The sequence below is a fragment of the Martes martes genome, assembly GCF_963455335.1.
Source record: "Martes martes genome assembly, chromosome: 1".
Classification (NCBI taxonomy): Eukaryota; Metazoa; Chordata; class Mammalia; order Carnivora; family Mustelidae; genus Martes; species Martes martes.
Window position 1 is genome coordinate 116,515,639 of NC_137888.1, and position 19,361 is coordinate 116,534,999.

Here is a 19,361-nt window from a genome sequence, read left to right on the forward strand (position 1 = left end):
GTTGCACAACATGGTGAATTTACTTAATGCTGCATAACTGGATACTAAAAAGTGGTTAAAATGGTAAAATTTATGTTATCACTCTAGAAGAAAGAGAAAAATACCCCAGTACTTCCACATTGAGATGTGAGTGAACCAAAATGTAAAAGGGCAATTCACGAAACAGCTACAAGAAAATGACTTCCAGGTGTATAAGAATACTTAATTTTTTAAAAAATTATTTTTTATTTAAATTCACTTAATTATATATAATAATACATAAAGTGTATTATTAGTTTCAGAGATAGAGGTCAGAGATTCATCAGTCTTATATAACATCCAGTGCTCATGACATCATGGGCCCTCCTTGATGTCCATCACACAGTTACCCCAACGCCCTCTCTACCTCCCCTCCAGCAATCCTCTGTTTCCTATGATTAAGAGTCTCTTATGGAGGGCGTCTGGGTGGTTCAGTGGGTTAAGCCTCTGCCTTCGGCTCAGGTCATGATCTCAGGGTCCTAGGATCAAGTCCCGCATCGGGCTCTCTGCTCAGCAGGGAGCCTGCTTCCCCCTCTCTCTCTGCCTGCCTCTCTGCCTACTTGTGATCTCTGTGTGTCTGTCTAATGGATATAATCTTAAAAAAAAAAAAAAAAAAGAGTCTCTTATGGTTTGTCTCCCTCTCTGATTTTGTCTTGCTTTATTTTTCCCTACCTTCCCCTATGGTCCTCTGCTTTATTTCATAAATTCCACATATCAGTGAGATCATATGATAATTGTCTTTCTCCAATTGACTTATTTTGCTTAGAATAATACCCTCTAGTTCCATCCATGTTGCTGCATATGGCAAGATTTCTCTCTCTCTTTTTTTTGGTGGCTAAGTAATATTCCATTGTATATATACACCACATCTTCTTTATCCATTCATTAGTCAATGGACATCTGGGCTCTTTCCATAGTTTGGCTCTGGTGGACATTGCTGCAATAAACAGTGGGGTCCAGGAGCCACTTCAAATTACTACATTTTATTTTTGTTGTAAATACCCAGTAGTGCAGTTGCTGGGTTGTAGGGTAGCTCTATTTTCAACTATTTGAGGAACCTCCATACTGTTTTCCAGAGTGGCTGCACCAGCTTGCATTCCCACCAACAGTGTAGGAGGGCTCCTCTTTCCCCACATCCTCGCCAACATCTGTCATTTCCTGACTCATTAATTTTAGCCATTCTGACCAGTGTGAGGTGGTATCTCATTGTGGCTTTGATTTGTATTACCCTGATGCCGAGTGATGTTAGACATTTTTCCATGTGTCTGTTGGCCATTTGGATGTCTTCTTTGGAGAAATGTCTGTTCATGTCTTCTGCCCATTTCTTGATTGGATTATTCATTTTTTGGGTGTTGAGTTTTAAAAGTTCTTTATAGATTTTGGATACTAGCCCTTTATCTGATAAGACATTTGTAAATATCTTCTCCCATTCTGTCAGTTGTCTTTTGGTTTTGTTGACCGTTTCCTTTGCTGTGCAAAAGCTTTTGATCTTGGTGAAGTTCCAATAGTTCATTTTTGCCTTTGCTTCCCTTACCTTTGGAGACGTGTCTAGCAAGAAATTGCTGTGGCCGAGGTCACAGAGGTTGCTGCCTGGAGTTCTTTTTGATGGATTCATGTTTCACATTTAAGTCTTTCATCCATTTTGAGTCTATTTTTTTGTGTGGTGTAAGGAATTGGTCCAGTTTCATTCTTCTGCATGTGCTGTCCAATTTTCCCAACACCATTTGTTGAAGAGACTATCTTTTTTTCAATGGACATTCTTTCCTGCTTCATTGAAGATTAGTTGACCATAGAGTTGAGGGTCCATTTCTGGGTTCTCTATTCCGTTCCATTGATCTATGGGTCTGTTTTTGTGCCAGGACCACACTGTCTTGATAATTATAGCATTTTAATAGAGCTTGAAGTCCAGAATTATGATGTCACCAACTTTGGTTTTCTTTTTTAACAATCTTTTGGCTGTTTGGGTCTTTTCTATTTCCACACAAATTTTAGGATTATTTGTTCTAGCTCTGTGAAAAAAGTTGATGATTTTTTTTAAAGATTATATTTATTTATTTGAGAGAGAGAGTACAAACAGCGGGAGCTGCAGAGGGAGAGAGAGAAACAGGCTCCCCACTGAGCAGGGAGACCAATGTAGGGCTGGATCCCAGGACACTGGGATCACGACCTGAGCTGAAGGCAGACGCTTTACTGGCCAAGGCACCCAGGTGTCGCAAAAATTGATGGCATTTTGATAGGGATTGCATTGAATGTATATATTGCTCTGGGTAGCATGGACATTTTAACAGTATTTGTTCTTCCAATCCATGAGCATGGAACATTTTTCATTTCTTTGTGTCTTCCTCAATTTCTTTCATAAACGCTCTATAGTGTTCTGACTACAGGTCCTTTGCCTGTTTGGTTAGGTTTATTCCTAAGTATCTTATGGTTTTGGGTACAATTGTAGATGGGACTGACTCCTTAATTTCTCTTTCTTCTATCTCTTCGTTGGTGTATAGAAATGCAACTGATTTCTGTGCAGTGATTTTATATCCTGCCACTTTGCTGAATTCCTGTATGAGTTCTAGCAGTTTTGGAGTGGAGTCTTTTGAGTTTTTCACATAGAGTATCATGTCATCTGCAAAGAGTGAGAGTTTGTCTTCTTCTTTACTGATTCGGATGCCTTTTATTTCTTTTTGTTGTCTGATCACTGAGGCTAGGACTTCTAGTACTATGTTGAACAACAGTGGTGTTGGTAGACATCCCTGTTGTGTTCCTGACCTTAGGGGAAAAGCTCTCAGTTTTTCCCTATTGAGAATGGGCTGTGGGCTTTTCATATATAGTTTTTATGATATTGAAGTGTGTTCCCTCTGTCCCTACACTGTAGAGAGTTTTAATCAAGAAAGGATGCTGTACTTTGTCAAATGCTTTTTCAGCATCTATTGAGAGTATCATATGGTTCTTGTTCTTTTATTAATGTAGTGCATCACATTGATTGATTTGCGAGTGTTGCAACAACCTTGCAGCCCAGGAATAAATCCCACTTGGTCGTGGTGAATAATCCTTTTTTTTTTTTAATTTTATTTATTTATTTGACAGGCAGATCACAAGTAGGCAGAGAGACAGGCAGAGAGAGAGGAAGGAAAACAGGCTCCCCCCTGAGCAGAGAGCCTGATGCGGGGCTTGATACCAGGACCCTGAGATCATGACCTGAGCCGAAGGCAGAGGCATTAACCCACTGAGCCACCCAGGCGCCCTGTGAATAATCCTTTTAATGTACTGTTGGATCCTATTGGCTAGTATCTTGTGAGAATTTTTGCATCTGTGTTCATCAAGGAGACTGGACTGTAATTCTCCTTTTTGGTGGGGTCTTTGTCTGGCTTTGGGGGTCAAGATAATGGCTGGCCTCATAGAAGGGGTTGGAAGTTTTCCTTCCATTTCTATTCTTTGAAACAGCTTCAGAAGAGAAAGTATTAATTCTTCTTTAAATGTTTGGTAGAATTCCCCTGGGAAGCTGTCTGGCCCTGGGCTCTTGTTTGTTGGGAGGTTTTTTTTTTGTTTTTTTTTAAGATTTTATTTATTGGGGCGCCTGGGTGGCTCAGTGGGTTGAAACTCTGCCTTTGGCTCAGGTCATGATCTCAGGGTCCTGGGATCCAGCCCCGAATCTGGCTCTCTGCTCAGCGGGGAGCCTGCTTCCCCCCTTCTCTCTGCCTGCTGCTCTGCCTACTTGTGATCTCTCTCTGTCAAATAAATAAATAAAATCTTTTAAAAAATTAATTTTATTGGGGCTCTGCCTCTGCTTGTATTCCCTCTCTCTGTTTCTCTCTCTGTCAAATAAATAAATAAAATCTTTAAAGAAAGAACAAAAAGGAAAAATTAATTTTATTTTTAATTTTTTTAAAGATTTTGTTTATTTATTTGAGAGAGAGATTACAAGCAGTGGGGAGGGGCAGAGGGAGAGGGAGAAGCAGGCTCTCTACTGAGCAGGGAGCCCAAGGTGGGACTCAATCCCAGAACCCTGGGGTCATGACTTGAGCTGAAGCCAGACACTTAACCGACTGAGCCACCTAGGCACCTCCAAAAATTAACTAACACTAATATGTATCAATATGTAGTAATTTTAAATGTACATACATATAAAGTTAAATTATGACAAATGAAAATTTCTAAAACTTTAAACCTTAATTTTTAAAAAAGATTTTATTTATTTATTTGTCAGAGAGAGCGCACGCACACAAGCTGGGGAGCAGCAGGCAGAGGGAAAAGCAGGCTCCCTGCTGAGAAAGAAGCCCCATATGGGACTCGATCCCATGGCTTTGGGATCATGACCTGAGCCAAAGACAGATGTTTAACCGACTGAGCCACCCAGGTGCCCTAAACCTTAATATTTGAAATACAATCAAATATAAGATAGTATTTTTTTAAATGTTGTATTTATTTAAATAATCTCTACATCCCAAGTGGGACCCAAACTCATGACCCTGAGATCAAGAGTTGCATGCTCTTTTGACTGAGCCAGCCCAAGTGCCCCTTATAAGATCGTATTCTTACTTACAACACTAATTATTACCCATTAATTTGAAAGTCATGAAGAAAAACTGTATAGGTAAGAAAATGTAACAATAACTGTGCATTGCTCTGATTTTAACCAAATTAATTTCCTCAAAATGTTCCAGTTATTTAGTACAATTCAAAGTAGGACTTTTGGAATTACATTTATTTTTTAAAGATTTATTTACTTATTTTAGAGAGAGAGGAGAGAGCATGAAGCAGGAGGGGGCGGGAGGAGGGGGAGAGAGAATCGCAAGCCGACTTCACGCTCAGCAGAGCTGGATGCGGGAACCAAGAGCCAGATGCTGAACCAACAGTGCCACCCAGGCGCCCCCAGAATTATTTTTTTTTAAAGATTTTATTTATTTATTTGACACAGAGAGAGAGATCACAAGTAGGCAGAGAGGCAGGCAGAGAGAGAGGGGGAAGCAGGCTCCCTGCCGAGCAGAAAGCCCGATGCGGGGCTCGATCCCAGGACCCTGAGATCATGACCTGAGCCGAATGCACAGGCTTAACCCACTGAGCCACCCAGGCGCCCCGGAATTACTTTTTGAAGAAGAATACAATCACTGTTGGAATTAAAGTGACATTTTAAATGGCCGTTCAACACACAGGGGCTCTGAAAATATGTGCAGAAGACTCCCACTTGATTGGTGTCAGTTCTGAGGCTAATTGGTGGCGCCGGATCACAGAGCTATGCCCTCGCTGCAGGAGAGGCTTTGAATGTGAGTTTCTGGCAGTTTTAGCTCCAGTTGGGATGGGGAACGGTCTTTGCCCTTCATGAAGAGGTGCAGTGCAGGGTGTCCTCTCTGCACAGAGGGGTTCAGATGCTCCACAGCTAAAACAAATGACAAATGTCAGCTGTACGTAACAGAAAACTCAGTTATCTTCTCACATAATAAGCAGATCAGAGGGAGCCTAGTTCAGGTCTGGGCAGTGACTCAACAATGTCAACGCCGTCTGTGTAGCATGTCGCCATGCTGCCTAACAGGTCCAAGATAATACCTTCAGCCAACACATCCAGGCTCAAGACCAGAAGAAAGGGACTGAGCAAAGCTTTTCTAGAAACCCTCAGCAGACATCCACTTACATCTCTTTGACCAGAATTGTGTCATGAAGCCAACTCTGGAAATGAGGGAAGCTGGGAAATTATTTAGCTGCCCCTCCCCCACTGAAAGTGGAATTTTGTAATAACAGAAAGGAAGAAAATGGAGATAGGATGTACGATGGGCACCGTCTACTCCAATTAGCCTCGAGCCTGAGAGGATGATCAGACTCACCCACCTTCTCCCCACACGTTTCTCCATTTTCATGTCAGGAGACCTCACAGGGGCAGGAGCTCTCAGTCCCTGGCACAAGCATGGGGCAGGGGTGGGAGGTAGGTTTGTTGTGGGCCGTGCCCGTCACAGGCCACAGACAGTTCTGCTGGGGGGCCCTGGCCTCCATCCTTCTCAACCTCTGTGATGTCACACTGGGACTTCTTTCCTTCCACTCTGGGCTGTAGCTTCCGAGGCTGCTGTGGCCATGGGGCTCCTGGAGACAGCAGGGGCGAGGGAGCCTAGTGGCTCTGATCTCCCCTGCCGGCGCGGGAGGTCCAGCCATGCCGCTCTTGAAGGAGCCCCATCCCCCGCCTCAGGCTCCTCTTCCATGGATCCTCCCCAGCCTGTTTGCCGCCTTCAATGTCGTGCTGCTGGTGGTTTTCAGTGGCCTCTTCTTCGCATTCCCGTGAGTCTCCCTCCCACACAAGCTGCAGGTTTCCTACAGAGACAGAAAGGAACACAGATAATGACAGTGCGGAGGCAGTGGAAGTGCCCAAGAGGGGCGAGAGGAGGCAGGATAGTCAGGGCCCAGGGAACCAAAAGTGCAAACACACAGGCAGTACAGCGCTTGGTGCCTCTGGGAGCTGCAGGTCGCTCCCAACACTGGGTGACATTTTGTGGAGTCACTAAGGATCTGTCACGAGCCAGGAGATTTAGAGTGGGGTTCAAGGTATGTGGGTTCTGACCAAGTGGACAGGATCAGTGGGTCTCGGGGGGAGCTTCAGGCCACTGTGGATCAGGGCCAAGCCCTGCTCTGGTTTCAGTTGCAGGTGGCTGGCCCAGAACGGGGAGTGGGCCTTTCCCCTCGTCACAGGCCTCCTCTGTGTCCTCACCATCTTCAGTCTGGTTTCGCTCAATTTCTCAGACCCCGGCATCTTGCATCAAGGTGAGACGCTGGCCCCTGGGAGAAGGAGGCAGCCCCTCCTGAAGGGCCCCTCCGTCTCCCCTCTTTAGGCCTCAGGACCTTTTCACCGCACCTCCTCATTTGCCCCTCAAGTGCCTATGGCACTTCATTGTTCCAGCCATGGAGACGTGGAAAAAAATTTCTGGAGGTTTTCCAGCCACCTTGTGTGGGAGGGCCCGGGCAGGCCAGGAAGAGAAGCCAGCTCTTTGAAACAACTCAGTTCTCCCTCCATTAAAGCATCAGTCACAGTTTCAAAGGGCTGAGTCCTCACAGAACACTTCTGGCTGGAAACTTACCTTGCCTTTGAATGTCCGGCTCTCTGCGCTTGGGCGGCCTGCTCAATGGAGACGAGGGATATCCTCACCCACCTCTTCCCCACACTTCCTGGAGCCCAGTAACGACCTGGGGCTGGCCTCCCTACCCCCCGGAGCAGCAGACTGATGGAAGGGCCTCCTGCTGCTGTCCAATCCTCTTCCCATGCCAGGCTCCAACGAACAGGGCCCCATGATGGTGCAGGTGGTGTGGGTGAACCACAGGGCCTTCCGCCTGCAGTGGTGCCAAAAGTGCTGCTTCCACCGCCCGCCCCGGACCTACCACTGTCCTTGGTGCAACATCTGTGTAGAAGTGAGTGCCTCTCTTGACTCGCCCACCCGCAACCCACCACCCCGCCCCCTCACACGGGGGCCAGTGGAAAGCCTGAAACCACTTCTGGCACTGCTAAAGGCCAAGAGGGGCAGTAAAGCCCAACCACTTTGGGTCACTCATGCAGGTCACTTCCTCTGCACATGCACCTGCCCAGGGAGGCTGGCCTTTGCCTGAGCAGGTGCAGACACCCACAGAGGCATCCACACCTGTGCTGGGCCTGGTCAGGCCAGGGGGAAAAAGACACTACTGTCTTACCCCAGGCTTGCTGACTCTAGCTGCCCAAGGCCGTCAGGCTAGCTGGAGGCCTGGCCAGGAAAGCTTCACCTGTCCTCTTCTTGTCTGGGTCTCCTGGGCTCTGAGTGCTTGTCTGTGTCATGTGCACAGCTGCAAAGGTTTATAAAGGTGCTGTTTTGTCTGGTCCTCACAACCCTGGGAAGCGGGCTGAGCAAGGGTATTATTATCCTCAGTGGATGTAGGAAACAGAAGCCCAGAGATATCCTATGTCCAGCCCACAGTTACACCAGGATGTGTCCCCAGATCAGACAGGCTTTGTCTTAAAGGCCTCTTGATGCATGATCTTGTGAGCCACAGAGACCTAACAGCGCTCTGACAGAAATGCTAGCGCTAGGGACTTTGTGGCTGGGGTTCTCCCTAGGGATGAGACCCAGTTTGGTTTGAGGGGCCACGGCAGGTGGACTTTGGGAACGGGAGTTGGGGGGTGGGTAAAGCCTCAGATTTGGGGGCGATGGAGACTGGTCCAGAGGTCCGGTCCTCGAGGCCTGCTCCCCTCCCTCTTACCCAGGACTTTGACCACCACTGCAAATGGGTCAATAACTGCATTGGTCACCGCAACTTCCGCTTCTTCATGCTGCTGGTCCTGTCCTTATTTCTCTACTCGGGTGCCATGCTGGTGACCTGCCTGATCTTCCTGGTGCGCACGACCCACCTGCCCTTCTCCATGGACAAAGCCATGGCGTATCCTCCCCGGGTACCCACGTAGAGAACAGTGGGGGGCGCGGGGGGTTGACCGGGGGCGGGGTCACGGGGGCAGAGCTACTGGCGCTGAAGAACCCACTGGGATAGGCGGGGGTGGGTAGGGCCAGGGAGATGGGCGGGGCTAGGAGGGACTGCGGAGAGTCGAGAATCTACAGCAGGGTCATGGTGGGAAGTGCTGACGGTGTCACGGGGCCTAGACAGCAGAGTGGGTTGAGGTGTACGGGGGCACGGAGCGTTGGGAGTGGGCGGGGCTGTTAGGGCGGAGTTGGGGCGGGGGCGGGGCGGGGGCGTGGCCAGGGAGGAGGGTCCGCGATGCTGCTCCTTAGCTGGTGCGCAGCATCTTGGTGGCTGTACCCGCCGTCGGCTTCCTGGTGCCGCTCTTCCTGCTGCTGCTGATCCAGGCCAAGTCAGTGAGCGCGGCCGAGCGCTCCTACGAGGGCAAGGTACGCGAGGCCGAGCTGGGCGCCGGGATACAGGGTTGTGGGTGGTCAACTTGTGCCTCGGAACCTCTGCCCCTAACGCTCCTTGTCCACCGCCCCGTCCCTGACCGGCTGACCTCCCTCGAAGGTGCCTCAGTTACCCTTCTAGACCTAGATGCACCTCCCTCCTCCGCTGCTCGGGGGTCACCCTACCTCCCGGGTGCACTGCATCCGGGGCCTACTGTGTGCTAGGCCTCGTGGGCTTCATTTTGAGCGACGGGTGAGGAGGTGAATAAGGCTACATCCTGCGCTTCTGTGGAAAAGGACCCTGAAATCAGAATAACACCCGCCAGACAGCGGTGAACGCCACGAGGAAGGGCCTGCCCTACGTTGAGTAACAGACTCACAGAGGGACTCAAGTTCAGTGAGGACCACCGTGCGGAGTAGGACGCTGCGTGCAATGGTTTTGGACGTGCAGAAAATCGGGGTGGGGGTGGGGGCGGGTGAGAACAGTGCAGGTTAGGGGTGCTGCCCGCAGGAAGGCAAGGGAGCCTGCAAGCCTGTGGGATGTGGATAGGATGTGGGTAGGATGGTGAGGACACAGCGCCCGCTGGAGCAGGTGCCGTGGGAAAGTGTACTGCTTGGGATTGGCCAGAATGAAAAGGCTCAGAAAGTCAAGTGGAGAATGGAGTCTTGGTTCAGGGGAAGCCTGGGAACCAAGAAAGGATTTTTTCCCCTTTTCTTAAATACAGTAAAATTCATCCGTTTCAGTGCATTTCTGTGAATTTTGAAAAGCATACAGTCTGGTCCTGTAACCACCACCATGATCAAGGTTTATAACGGTTCCATCACCCCCCAAAAACTCCCTCCTGGTCTTTTGTAGTCAGTTTCTCTCCCTGCCCGCAGACCCTGGCAACCACTGATCTTTCTATCCCTGCAGTTTTTCCTTTTCCAGAGATTGGTATACATGGAATCAGAGCCTTTTGAGCGGGCTTCTTCCACTGGGCAATAGCGAACCGTCCCTGCTGCTGCCCATACCAGTAGTTTCTTTCTTTTTAGTGCTATCTCCTATTGCGTCCTGTGGATAGACTACCTTTTGTTTATCTGTTCCCCTACTGAAGGATATCCCTTGCATATCTTTGATTAAATGTCTGTTCCAGTCTTTTGCTCATTTAAAAAAAAATTGGGTTTTTTGAAATTATTGAGTTCTATGAATTCTTGATATACTCGGGATTCAGATAAGTGTTTTGCAAATATTTTCTCCCAGTCTGTGGCTTGTCATCTCAATTTTCAAGCAGTGTTTTCCAAAGATGAGACGTTTTATATTTGGACGAAATGCACTGTAGGTTTTTTTCTTCTATAGACGGTGCTTTTGGTGTTGTAATTAAGAAAGCTTTGACTAGAAGGGCCTGGGTGGCTCAGTTGTTAAGTGTCTGCCTTCCACTCAGGTCATGATCCCAGGGTCATGGGCTCCTTGCTTGGCAGGGAAACCTGCTTCTCCCTCTCCCACTCCCCCTGCTTGTGTTCCCTCTCCAGTTGTCTCTCTCTCTCTCGCTCTGTCAAATAAATAAATAAAATCTTTTAAAAAAAGAAAGAAAGAAAGAAAGAACGCTTTGCCTAACCCAGTGTCACAAAGGTTTTCCCATATTTCTTCCAGAAGTTTTATAGTTTTTGAATTTTATATTTAGGCCTAGGATTCATTTTGGGTTAAATTTTGTATGTGAGGCAAGTGTTGGGTCAAGATTTATTACTTTTGCATAAGGGTTGTTCCCGCATCATTTGTTGAAAAGAATATCCTTCTTCCATTGAGTTACTTTTGAACATTTGTCAAAAATCAGTTGACTAAATAGTTGTGGGTGTATTTCTGGACTCCCTATTCTTTTGTCAATACCACACTGTCTTGATTATTAGGTTTGCATTACGTCTTGAAATCACACAGTGTGAGTTCTCCAGATTTGTTCTTTTTCAGAGTTCTTTTGGTTATCCTAGTTCCTTTTATTTGCCATATAACTTTTAGAATCAGCTTAATTCTCAAAAAGAAAAAAAAAAGATCACTGGGACTTTTATTTGGATTACATTGAACCTATAAGTCAATTAGGAAAATCGATACCTTAACAATATTGATTTTTTGAACCCAGGAGCCCCTTTCCATATATTTACTTATTTGATTTCTATCATCAGTGTTTAGTAATTTTCAGTATATAGATCTTGTGTTAGATCTTTTCTAAGTATTCATGTGCTATTATAAATGTGTTCTAAAATTTCATTTCTATTTATTATTTTAAGAAAATACAGGAGATTTTTGTTTATTGGTCTTGAATCTTGGATTTTGCTGGATTCACTTGTCCAAATAGCTTTTTTTATTGATTCTACATAGAAAATCATGTCATCTATGAATAAGGACAGTTTTATTTCTTCCTGTCCAACTTGGATGGCTTTCTTTCTTTTTTCTTCTTACTGCACTGTCTTGGATTTCCAGTACAGTGTTGAGTAGGAGTGATAAAAGTGAACATCCTTGGGGTGCCTGGGTGGCTCAGTGGGTTAAAGCCTCTGCCTTCGGCTCAGGTCATGATCCCGGGGTCCTGGGATCAAACCCCCAGCCTGCTTCCCCCTTTCTGCCTGCCTCTCTGCCTACTTGTGATCTCTGTCTGTCAAATAAATAAATACAATCTTAAAAAAAAAAAAAAGTGAAGATCCTTGCCGTAGTATGCCTTTAGCAGAACAATGACCTGACTAAATGTTGGGGTGTTGTTTTTTCCCTTAAGTAGGCTCCACATGATATGTGGGGTTTGAACTCACAACCCTGAGACTCTGCGATCAAGAGTCACATGCTCTTCCGACTGAGCCAGCCAGGCACCCCAACTAAAGGTTGTTTTAGGAAGGCTGTAGTTGGCCACATTGATGAGGGAGGGCTGGAAACAGGGAGACAGCTGAAAGGACAGGGGAACCCTGCTTGCCCACCACCTCCCATCCCTACAGTCAGCACTCAATCACTCAAGCCTATCCCCGTTTGGCTCCCAGCCCACCTGTGACTCCTCCGCTCTTACCCATTAGCCCTTACTCATTACCTCCTGTGGTCTGCATGCCTTCTCTCCCCAACTTCAGACCATCATTTCAGCCTTTCCAGGGCAGCATTCTCCCTTCCCACGTCCCATGGTTCTTCTAGTCCCCAGTCAGCCCATCGGCCCGTCCTTGCACCACTGCTCAGAATGGGGCTCTCCCAACCTATGATCTCTAGTCTTAAGAAATCTATATGTGGTCTGTACTCTGTGAGTCACTGCACTCTGCAATGAATGTGATTCATTCATTCAGGGCTCTTTCCCGTTACCTCCAGAACCCATTTCAGGCATTCATTCCCTTACTACCTCCATCCACAAACCACATCTCCCACGGCTACTTGCTTGGGGGTTGATAGGAAGAGCTCTGCAGCCAGTGTACATAAATTCAAACCACAGCTTTCTATCAGCAGGGAGATCTTGGGTCTGTCACTTGGCCACCTGGTGCTTCAGTTTCCCCATCTGTAAAAGGGAGCAGCACGGGTTGATTTGTGTACAACACATACAACAGTGCCTGGTACAAGCAAATGCCCAATAGAGCATTGCTGTTGTTATCATTCCTTCCCTTCATCATTTACACATGTTCGAGTCTCTCTGATCTTAAAACAAACAGTCCTTAACATGACAGGCCTCGCTTCCGGCTGCTGTGCTCTCCCCTCCAGCAGAGGAGTATTTCTTGAACGAGTTGGCTGTGCTCACTTTCCCCTTCCCCAGCCCACTGCAGCCCTGCCTCTGCTCACTGTCTCACTAACATCATGCTCACCAAGTGGCCAGTGGCAGTCCTAAGACTCATCTTTTCCCACACCAGCATGGTCCCACATGCATGCGCCGTGGCCCTTGCCCAGCCTCTCAGGTCCTGGCTCTCTGCTTTCCAGGGCTGCTGCTGTTCTACCTGCCCCCTGGAGTCTTGGCATCAGCTGCCTGCTCTGCTCCCCTATCCCCTCTCTGGGCTGCCCTGACCACTCGCCAGCCGCCTGAAAGTTAAGGCTGGCTTTGTCGGTGGTGGTGTGTCCTCAGTGCCCAGTGCAGTGCCTAGGGCATTGCTGAGGCCCCAGAACAGTTATTAGCAAATGAGGGAATCTTCACCCAAAGGAATTGATACTGCTTTGGGAGAGAGGGAGGGAGGGAGCGAGAGAGCGAGGAAAGCCTGATGCCCTGATCCCTGGGGAAGAAGGGCAGAGAGCAGAGGCAGCAGGGAGCTGAGCAGGAGACGGACGAGAAGATGCCCAATTTGGTTACCATCCTGTGGAGTGGGAGAGCATTCGAGGCATGGATTTGGAGCAGGAGAACTGGGTCTGGAGCCAGTGAGAGAGGATAGTCAGGGAACTTCTGAGTTGCTGGATTCCGTTCACATCTGAGAGGCTCTTCTGGGGGAGAGGAAAGGGCTGCCCTTTGTTAGCAAGTTCTGATGAGTTTATTAGGCAATTATCTATCCCTCCTTCACGCATTGAACAAGTCAACATGTTTGTATGCCTCATATATATCTAATAAATCAAAATTTATTTCTCTAAATTTAAAATTCTAATGGTAAATGTAACCCAACTCTTCTAACCATTTAATTAAAATTGCAGATAGAATACCAGTTTCCCTTACTTGAATGCTTTAAACATATTAAAGTAGGCAAGAACTCAAAGTATTGCGATGGTTAGTGTTGCTTTTTGGCTACAGTGGGACATTGTGGAGGTGTCTGGACTTTTCCTTCCATAGGGTCACCTGCCCTGCATGGAGTCCTGGCTCCTTTTGGTGGAAAATAGTGTTGAAGGTCAACATCATCGTGACAGGGACATGGGACTTAGGGGAGCTGGTGGTGGGCAAAGGTGGCCCTGGGCCACTTTCCGTCATGACAGACATTTTGTAGAGAAGGCTCTTGAAGTTAGCATGAAAATCAGCTTGTGCTGGGGAAGAGGAGGAGGAAGGCAAAGCTGATGGGTAGAGGGAGGGAAGGGGAAGACTTGGTTAAAGAGTGTCCAGGGGAGGACTTGACCTTTGGGCTTGACCTTTGCTGTACAGATGCTCTGGGACTTTGGCGCAGACTTCCAGGGCCAAGTTATTTTGTTAAGGAAATCTGATTGTGCCCCAGGCAACTGCTCTTCTAGATAGTGAAATTCAGCCGTGACACCAGTTTGGGAAAAAAAATGAGACGTGGGAAAGTAGGGAGGTGGGGGAGGGACATGGAACTATCTTTAGAGCAGTTTAGCAACAAAAGGAAGATCAGAAAGTATTATCTGGAGGGAGGTAGCAGGGGGATGTGCAGGGGACAAAAGAAACAGAAAAAGGGAGGATACTGCAAAAGGGGTACGGTTGATCAGGGAGGACCCCTGAGAAGGCAGGAGAAGGGGCGCAGTGCCCGGGTTGCCTAGAGAGAGCTACTCAGGGGTGGGTGGGCTGGAGGAGGCTGGGGCTCCCTCTCTCTGCTTCTCTGCCCTTGGAGTCTTGCTGCCGCCCTAAGCTGAGCTGACGTGACGGTTCAGGAAGGGCCAGGGGGGTTGCCTGCCCAGTCCTGCAGGATCTGAGTTCCTCTTCCGGCCCTTGCCTCCCTCCAGTGCCGATACCTGCAAGGATACAACCCCTTCGACCACGGCTGCGCCAGCAACTGGTATTTAACAATTTGTGCACCGCTGGGACCCAAGTGAGTTGGCAGACTAGGGGCCTGAGGGGTGGCTCCTGGGGCTGAGGTGGGGGGGGGCAGGATAAAGCCTGGTCATCACCCCTGGCCCCTTAGCCCAGCTCCCAGGCCCTTATACTCCCTGTTCTTCTTTCGGGGTTTTTACCCAGGGCATTGTGAGAGCCTCTGGAACCCCCCAGTTCCTCGCCTTTGTGGGTTCTTCACCCAAGGAATGGGGTGGAGGGACACTACAGCCTGGCTGAGACTGATCCCAGCTCTCTGCAGGGCCAAGCCTTGGGCTGTGTGCTCCCCAAGCTGAGGGGAACCAGGCCAAGAGGGCCACAACCCCTTCCATCTGGCTTGTTGCTCCCTAGGTACATGGCCAAAGCTGTCTGGCTACAGAGAATGGTGGGGTCTGACTGGGCGCCCATGCAGAACCTTCACTTCCCAATGTGCACCTCGGTGCTCAGTCCCCCAGCCACCCCAGCCCCTGTGCCTGGTCCCCAGCTCCAACCTCTGAGTCTCTACAAACCAGGGAAGGGTCCCCCAGGGAGTGGTGAGGCTCCAGCCCTCCAGGAGGTGAGGAGTGTGCTCGAGTGTGTGCGTGTTGGGAGAGGGTGTCTGTGGATTTTACAGGTGTTGGGGGGATCCCCCCCATATTGGGCTGGCCCTGAAGCTGGAACACTCGGAACTTGAGGGAGGGGCATCAGAGACCTGAGCAGGGCTGGAAGTCAAGTCACAGGCCTCCAGAATACAGCAGGGACCCCTGGAGACAGGAAGGGAAAAGACCACACCGCTCACTTGCTAGTAGGCCTTGGGCCTGTCACTTACCCTTTCTAGGCGTCCGTTTCCTCAGCTATTAGTAAGGACTGAGACTAGTCCAGGGGTTCATAAATCTGAGGGGGGATTCCTTTACTTAAAGACAACTTTTACTCCAAAGCCCAACATAGGAAACACATGGAAGCCGACCATTAGGAATGAAGTGGGGGTGGGTAACCCCAGCCTCCCCCAGGGCTCCTGCAGCGACATTCTGGGGTGCCAGCCCACTCCCTTTGGTCTGTCTAGGGGGAGGGTGGCTGGAACTGTTTTCTTGCTCCCCACCTGGTGGGTCGTGAGCTGTGGGGCAGGGGCCTGGGGAGAGCCCCCATCCCTCCACTCTGTGTTTAGCTCCACCCAGGCCCAGTGCTGCCCCTGTTGCGGGACTGCCCCAGACGAGGCTCTGTCTTTCGCTCGCCCCCTCATACCCGGCGGTCCCAGGAGCCCCTGCACCTGAACCTCATCTCCTGAGTCCCGCATGGAGGCCTGTCTGTGCTCTGCCCTTGTCCACTCCCCTGGCGGGAGTGTTGTGAGCCCCACCAAAGCCCATTAAATATCCGTTGCCTGCCTCCTACGATGGCCCTCCTGCACTGTCTGTCCTGGGGGCCAGGGAGCTTGAGGGTCAGGGGGGCTCCGAGGGGCCGGGACAAAGGCTCTGGGAGAGAGGAGCCAGGGTCCCATACTGGCTGGTTCTGCGACCTTGGGCAAGACACTCAACACTTCTCTCATCCTTAAAATGAGGGGACCGTAAGGACCAGAGCGTTGTAAGAGAAAGCCCAGCGACCCCAGAGGTCCTAGGGATGTCAGCCCCAGCGACGTCCCCTGCCTCTGCCCTGCCGCACCCCTGTCCGGCTGCAGGGGGCGCCCGTCGCCTGGGAATTCGCCAAGCCGGCCCGTCCCGTCTGGGAACACTGAAGCCTCCCCCGTGGGTTGGGCGGCACTCAGGCTGGGAGTGGGTCCCCCCACTTGCTGCCTCATCCCTGAGGGGTGGAGGGGTAGCGGTGTTCTCCATCACAGTACAATTCCGCAGTCTTTCTTGCCAGCGGGTGTCACCCTGGTCGCTCTCTCCTGTTGGGGAGTCATATGCTGATTTTGGTCCTGTCCCTGGCATGGGTCCCAGGCCCTGTGAGTCTGCAAGCCCCTGGGGGTTGTAAAGGGGTGCAGGGGTGGGTGGGGGAAGAGGAAACCACCTCAAACTGTGGTTTCTTTCTGGAGGCCAGTGTGTGGCTTTGGGAATAGAAATGATGCTAACTTCCTGGAAGGCTCTCAAAGGATAAAATGAGGGGGCTCAGGCCAAACATCAGGTACACAGTAGGCACACAATGAATGCAGCCTGTGTGGTTATGGCTGTTTTCTCCACCCAACAGCTCACAGACCACCCAGCATTTCTCCAAGGACCACTTTCTCAGGATTACCTGGGTCCCCAGACCACTGATTCAGAATCTCTGGGAGGGGGGGAGGGCAGGCATCTCAGCCTGAATTTTTGTCAAGTGCCCCATGTGATCCTGCCCCCACCCCGGAAGTTTCAGAACTGTTACCTGAGGAGGTCGAGGAATGGCACCAGCCCCACTGCTTCCTGCCAACCTTGTATCCAGGTGAAATCAGGGTGTAGGGAAGGTGAGAGGAAGGAATGTCACCAAAGGATCAGATGAACACCTGAGGGGCCTGTGGAAGGGTGTGCCTGTGTGCACGTGCTCATACCTGGGGGTGGGGGTGGGCAGGAGCCCATCCTTTGGGGGTGTCAGCCCAGCCTGGAGAGGTCATGACTCCAGTTCTCCGTATGTGGAGTCTCTCTCAGTGCTGCCCTTCCTTCTCGCTCCCACCCGGAATGTTTTTCCTCGACCTTTGGGGCTCTGGCACTTTCTTGTTCCCTTTGCTCTGGTCTTAGGGTCTCTCCATTCCAAGCCCCCTCGGTGTTCAAGCCTTTTCTCAGCTCTCACCCCTGCTTAACTCTGGTTCTTGGGCTTTGGGAGGGGTGCAGGGTACTCAATGGCATATGAAAAGGCAGCCTGGCTTTGGCTCTGTTGTAAATGGCTCCTGTGGCCATGTTTAAAACTCTTGTGCAAGTAAAGCTGGAGCAGACTTGTCTGTCTGGGAGGCCCGCAGTCCATGGTTGTTGCACGGTAAGGGGAAGAAGGCATGAGGCCTTGTGAGCCCCCAACCCCAGATGTGGATGTGAGTCCAAATCTGTGTTTGTCCCCTGTCTGGGTGGTTCCAGAGGGCACAGCTGAGCCCAGGCTGCCCAGCAGCGAGGAGAGGCACAGCCCTGCTCCCAGATGGGAGTTCTCAGGATGGTCTGAGCCTGAGGCAGAGAGGAATAGAAACCAGGAGCCTGGGCCAAGGCATGGATGGGGAGATATTCAGGGAGCTGGTTGGGCACCCAGTGGTGCCTGCCTAGAGCCCCAGGTCCACAGAGGGCTAAGAAGTTTGGGCCCCACAGTCTGGGGAGGCCTGGTCCTGCTTCACCCCACTGCCTGTCTCTCTGCTGCTCTGCCCCGTTCAGGGCCTGGTGGCTGGTCATAAGGAGTGGACCTGCTGGGTCCCTGCCTCCAGCTGTACAGGGGACTCACCCACTGTCTGGCAGAGCCTTCCAAGTCTTAAGCCAAGTGTGGGTCATCTCCTGGAAAGCCTGGGCCTCAATTTCCCCATTGGGCAAGGACATAACTTTTCTCAGGTTCTCAAAGGTGGCCATAACCCTTCCTACCCTGGGACATAGATTCTGGGTCTTTCTCATCCCTCCTAATCTGAGATATTTAGGATTTCTTAGGGAAGCCTCTTGGATCAGGCTTCTCTGCTCCTCAAGGGAAGTGGACCTAGTTTCCCCTTCTTCTGACTACCCCCCCCACACACCCACACACACACCTTTCCCCTACCTTAGACCTGCCCTCAGAGTCTTTCCTTCCAGGCTGGAAACCTTGGCTGCCCTGCACCCACCTTCCCTCTCTGCCCCCTCCCCATTTTTTGCTGAAATTGCCCTTGATTCTCAGACACACCCCTTGGAGCCCTTGGCCCCCTGATAAGAGCAGGGGTATTATCTGGGCCCAATTATGGGGCCAGTTCTCCACACACCCAAGAAGCCCTGCCATTCCTCCCTTCTCTGGACAGGAGCCAAGGAGTGACCTCCCACCCTTTAGGGTGCCAGGTACCCGTGTGTCTGGAGCCCCTCTGAGATGTCCCCATTCTACACTTGGAAACTGATGGAGGGGTTCAGACCTGGGATGGGGAGTCCAGAAGCAGCCGACCTTTCCTCATCTCCAAACCTTTCCTCCATGGGCCTTCTAGAAGGTCAGGGTGTGTGGGGTGGGAAGAGCACTGGGCTGGGTGTCCCTCAGCTCTGCTATCAACTAGTACCCTATGGGAGTGAGTCTTTTCCCTCTGCCTGGCTTCCTGTGACTGGTCTTTAAATAGAATGATCATCATGGCTACGTCACAGGGCTTGGTCACAAGATCCTAACTCTTTAGAGCTGCAGGGGACTCAGGGGTCACCTTATCCAGCTGCCCCTCCACCCCAATTTCACAGATGGGCACTAGAGAAGGACGGGATTGCCTAAGATGACATGGCGTCCAAGCCAGGCAGCATTCTGTCTGCCTGCGGGGCTGCCTCTCCCGTTCCTGCTCCCAGGGACTATTCCAAAGGAGCAAGGAGCTGGGCAGCCACCACCGGGCCCCACCTTCCAGCCCCCAAACCCCAGAGCCCAGCAGCACATTTCAGCACAGGGCCTGGGGAGCCGATAAGAAGGCCCCGCTTAACTGTGTCCAGCCCTGTGCTGGGAGTGATAATGCCGCCCAGCCCAGCCCTGCCCACCCCACCCCACCCAAGAGGGCCCTGCTGGTGGGTAAGGGTGCGGTAGGGGCGGATGGGGCAGAGTAGGTTGCCACAGTGTAGGATCAGGGCCCAGAATCCTACCACGTCGCAGAGCCCAGACCCCTCACTGGCTGACCTCCCGGGTACCTGGGTGAAGTGACTAGCACCCAGGGGACACTCCACCTGTGCCCACATCCTGTCCTTCAGTTCCTGTGCCTGGAGTGTGCGGGGCTGAAGATCTGAGGGGT

The 19,361-nt window shown here is 50.4% G+C and overlaps 1 protein-coding gene across 1 annotated transcript; it reads left to right on the plus strand.

Moving 5' to 3' along the window:
- Positions 1–6,148: 6,148 nt before the first annotated feature.
- Positions 6,149–15,779, plus strand: ZDHHC19 (zDHHC palmitoyltransferase 19; the record flags this gene model as incomplete). The annotated part of the gene is made up of 8 exons (XM_080806089.1): positions 6,149–6,273; positions 6,632–6,753; positions 7,256–7,395; positions 8,219–8,391; positions 8,750–8,855; positions 14,431–14,516; positions 14,867–15,071; positions 15,660–15,779. 8 exons carry the CDS (start codon positions 6,149–6,151, stop codon positions 15,777–15,779), a joined length of 1,077 nt encoding a protein of 358 aa, XP_080662215.1.
- Between the last annotated feature and the right edge of the window lie 3,582 nt (positions 15,780–19,361).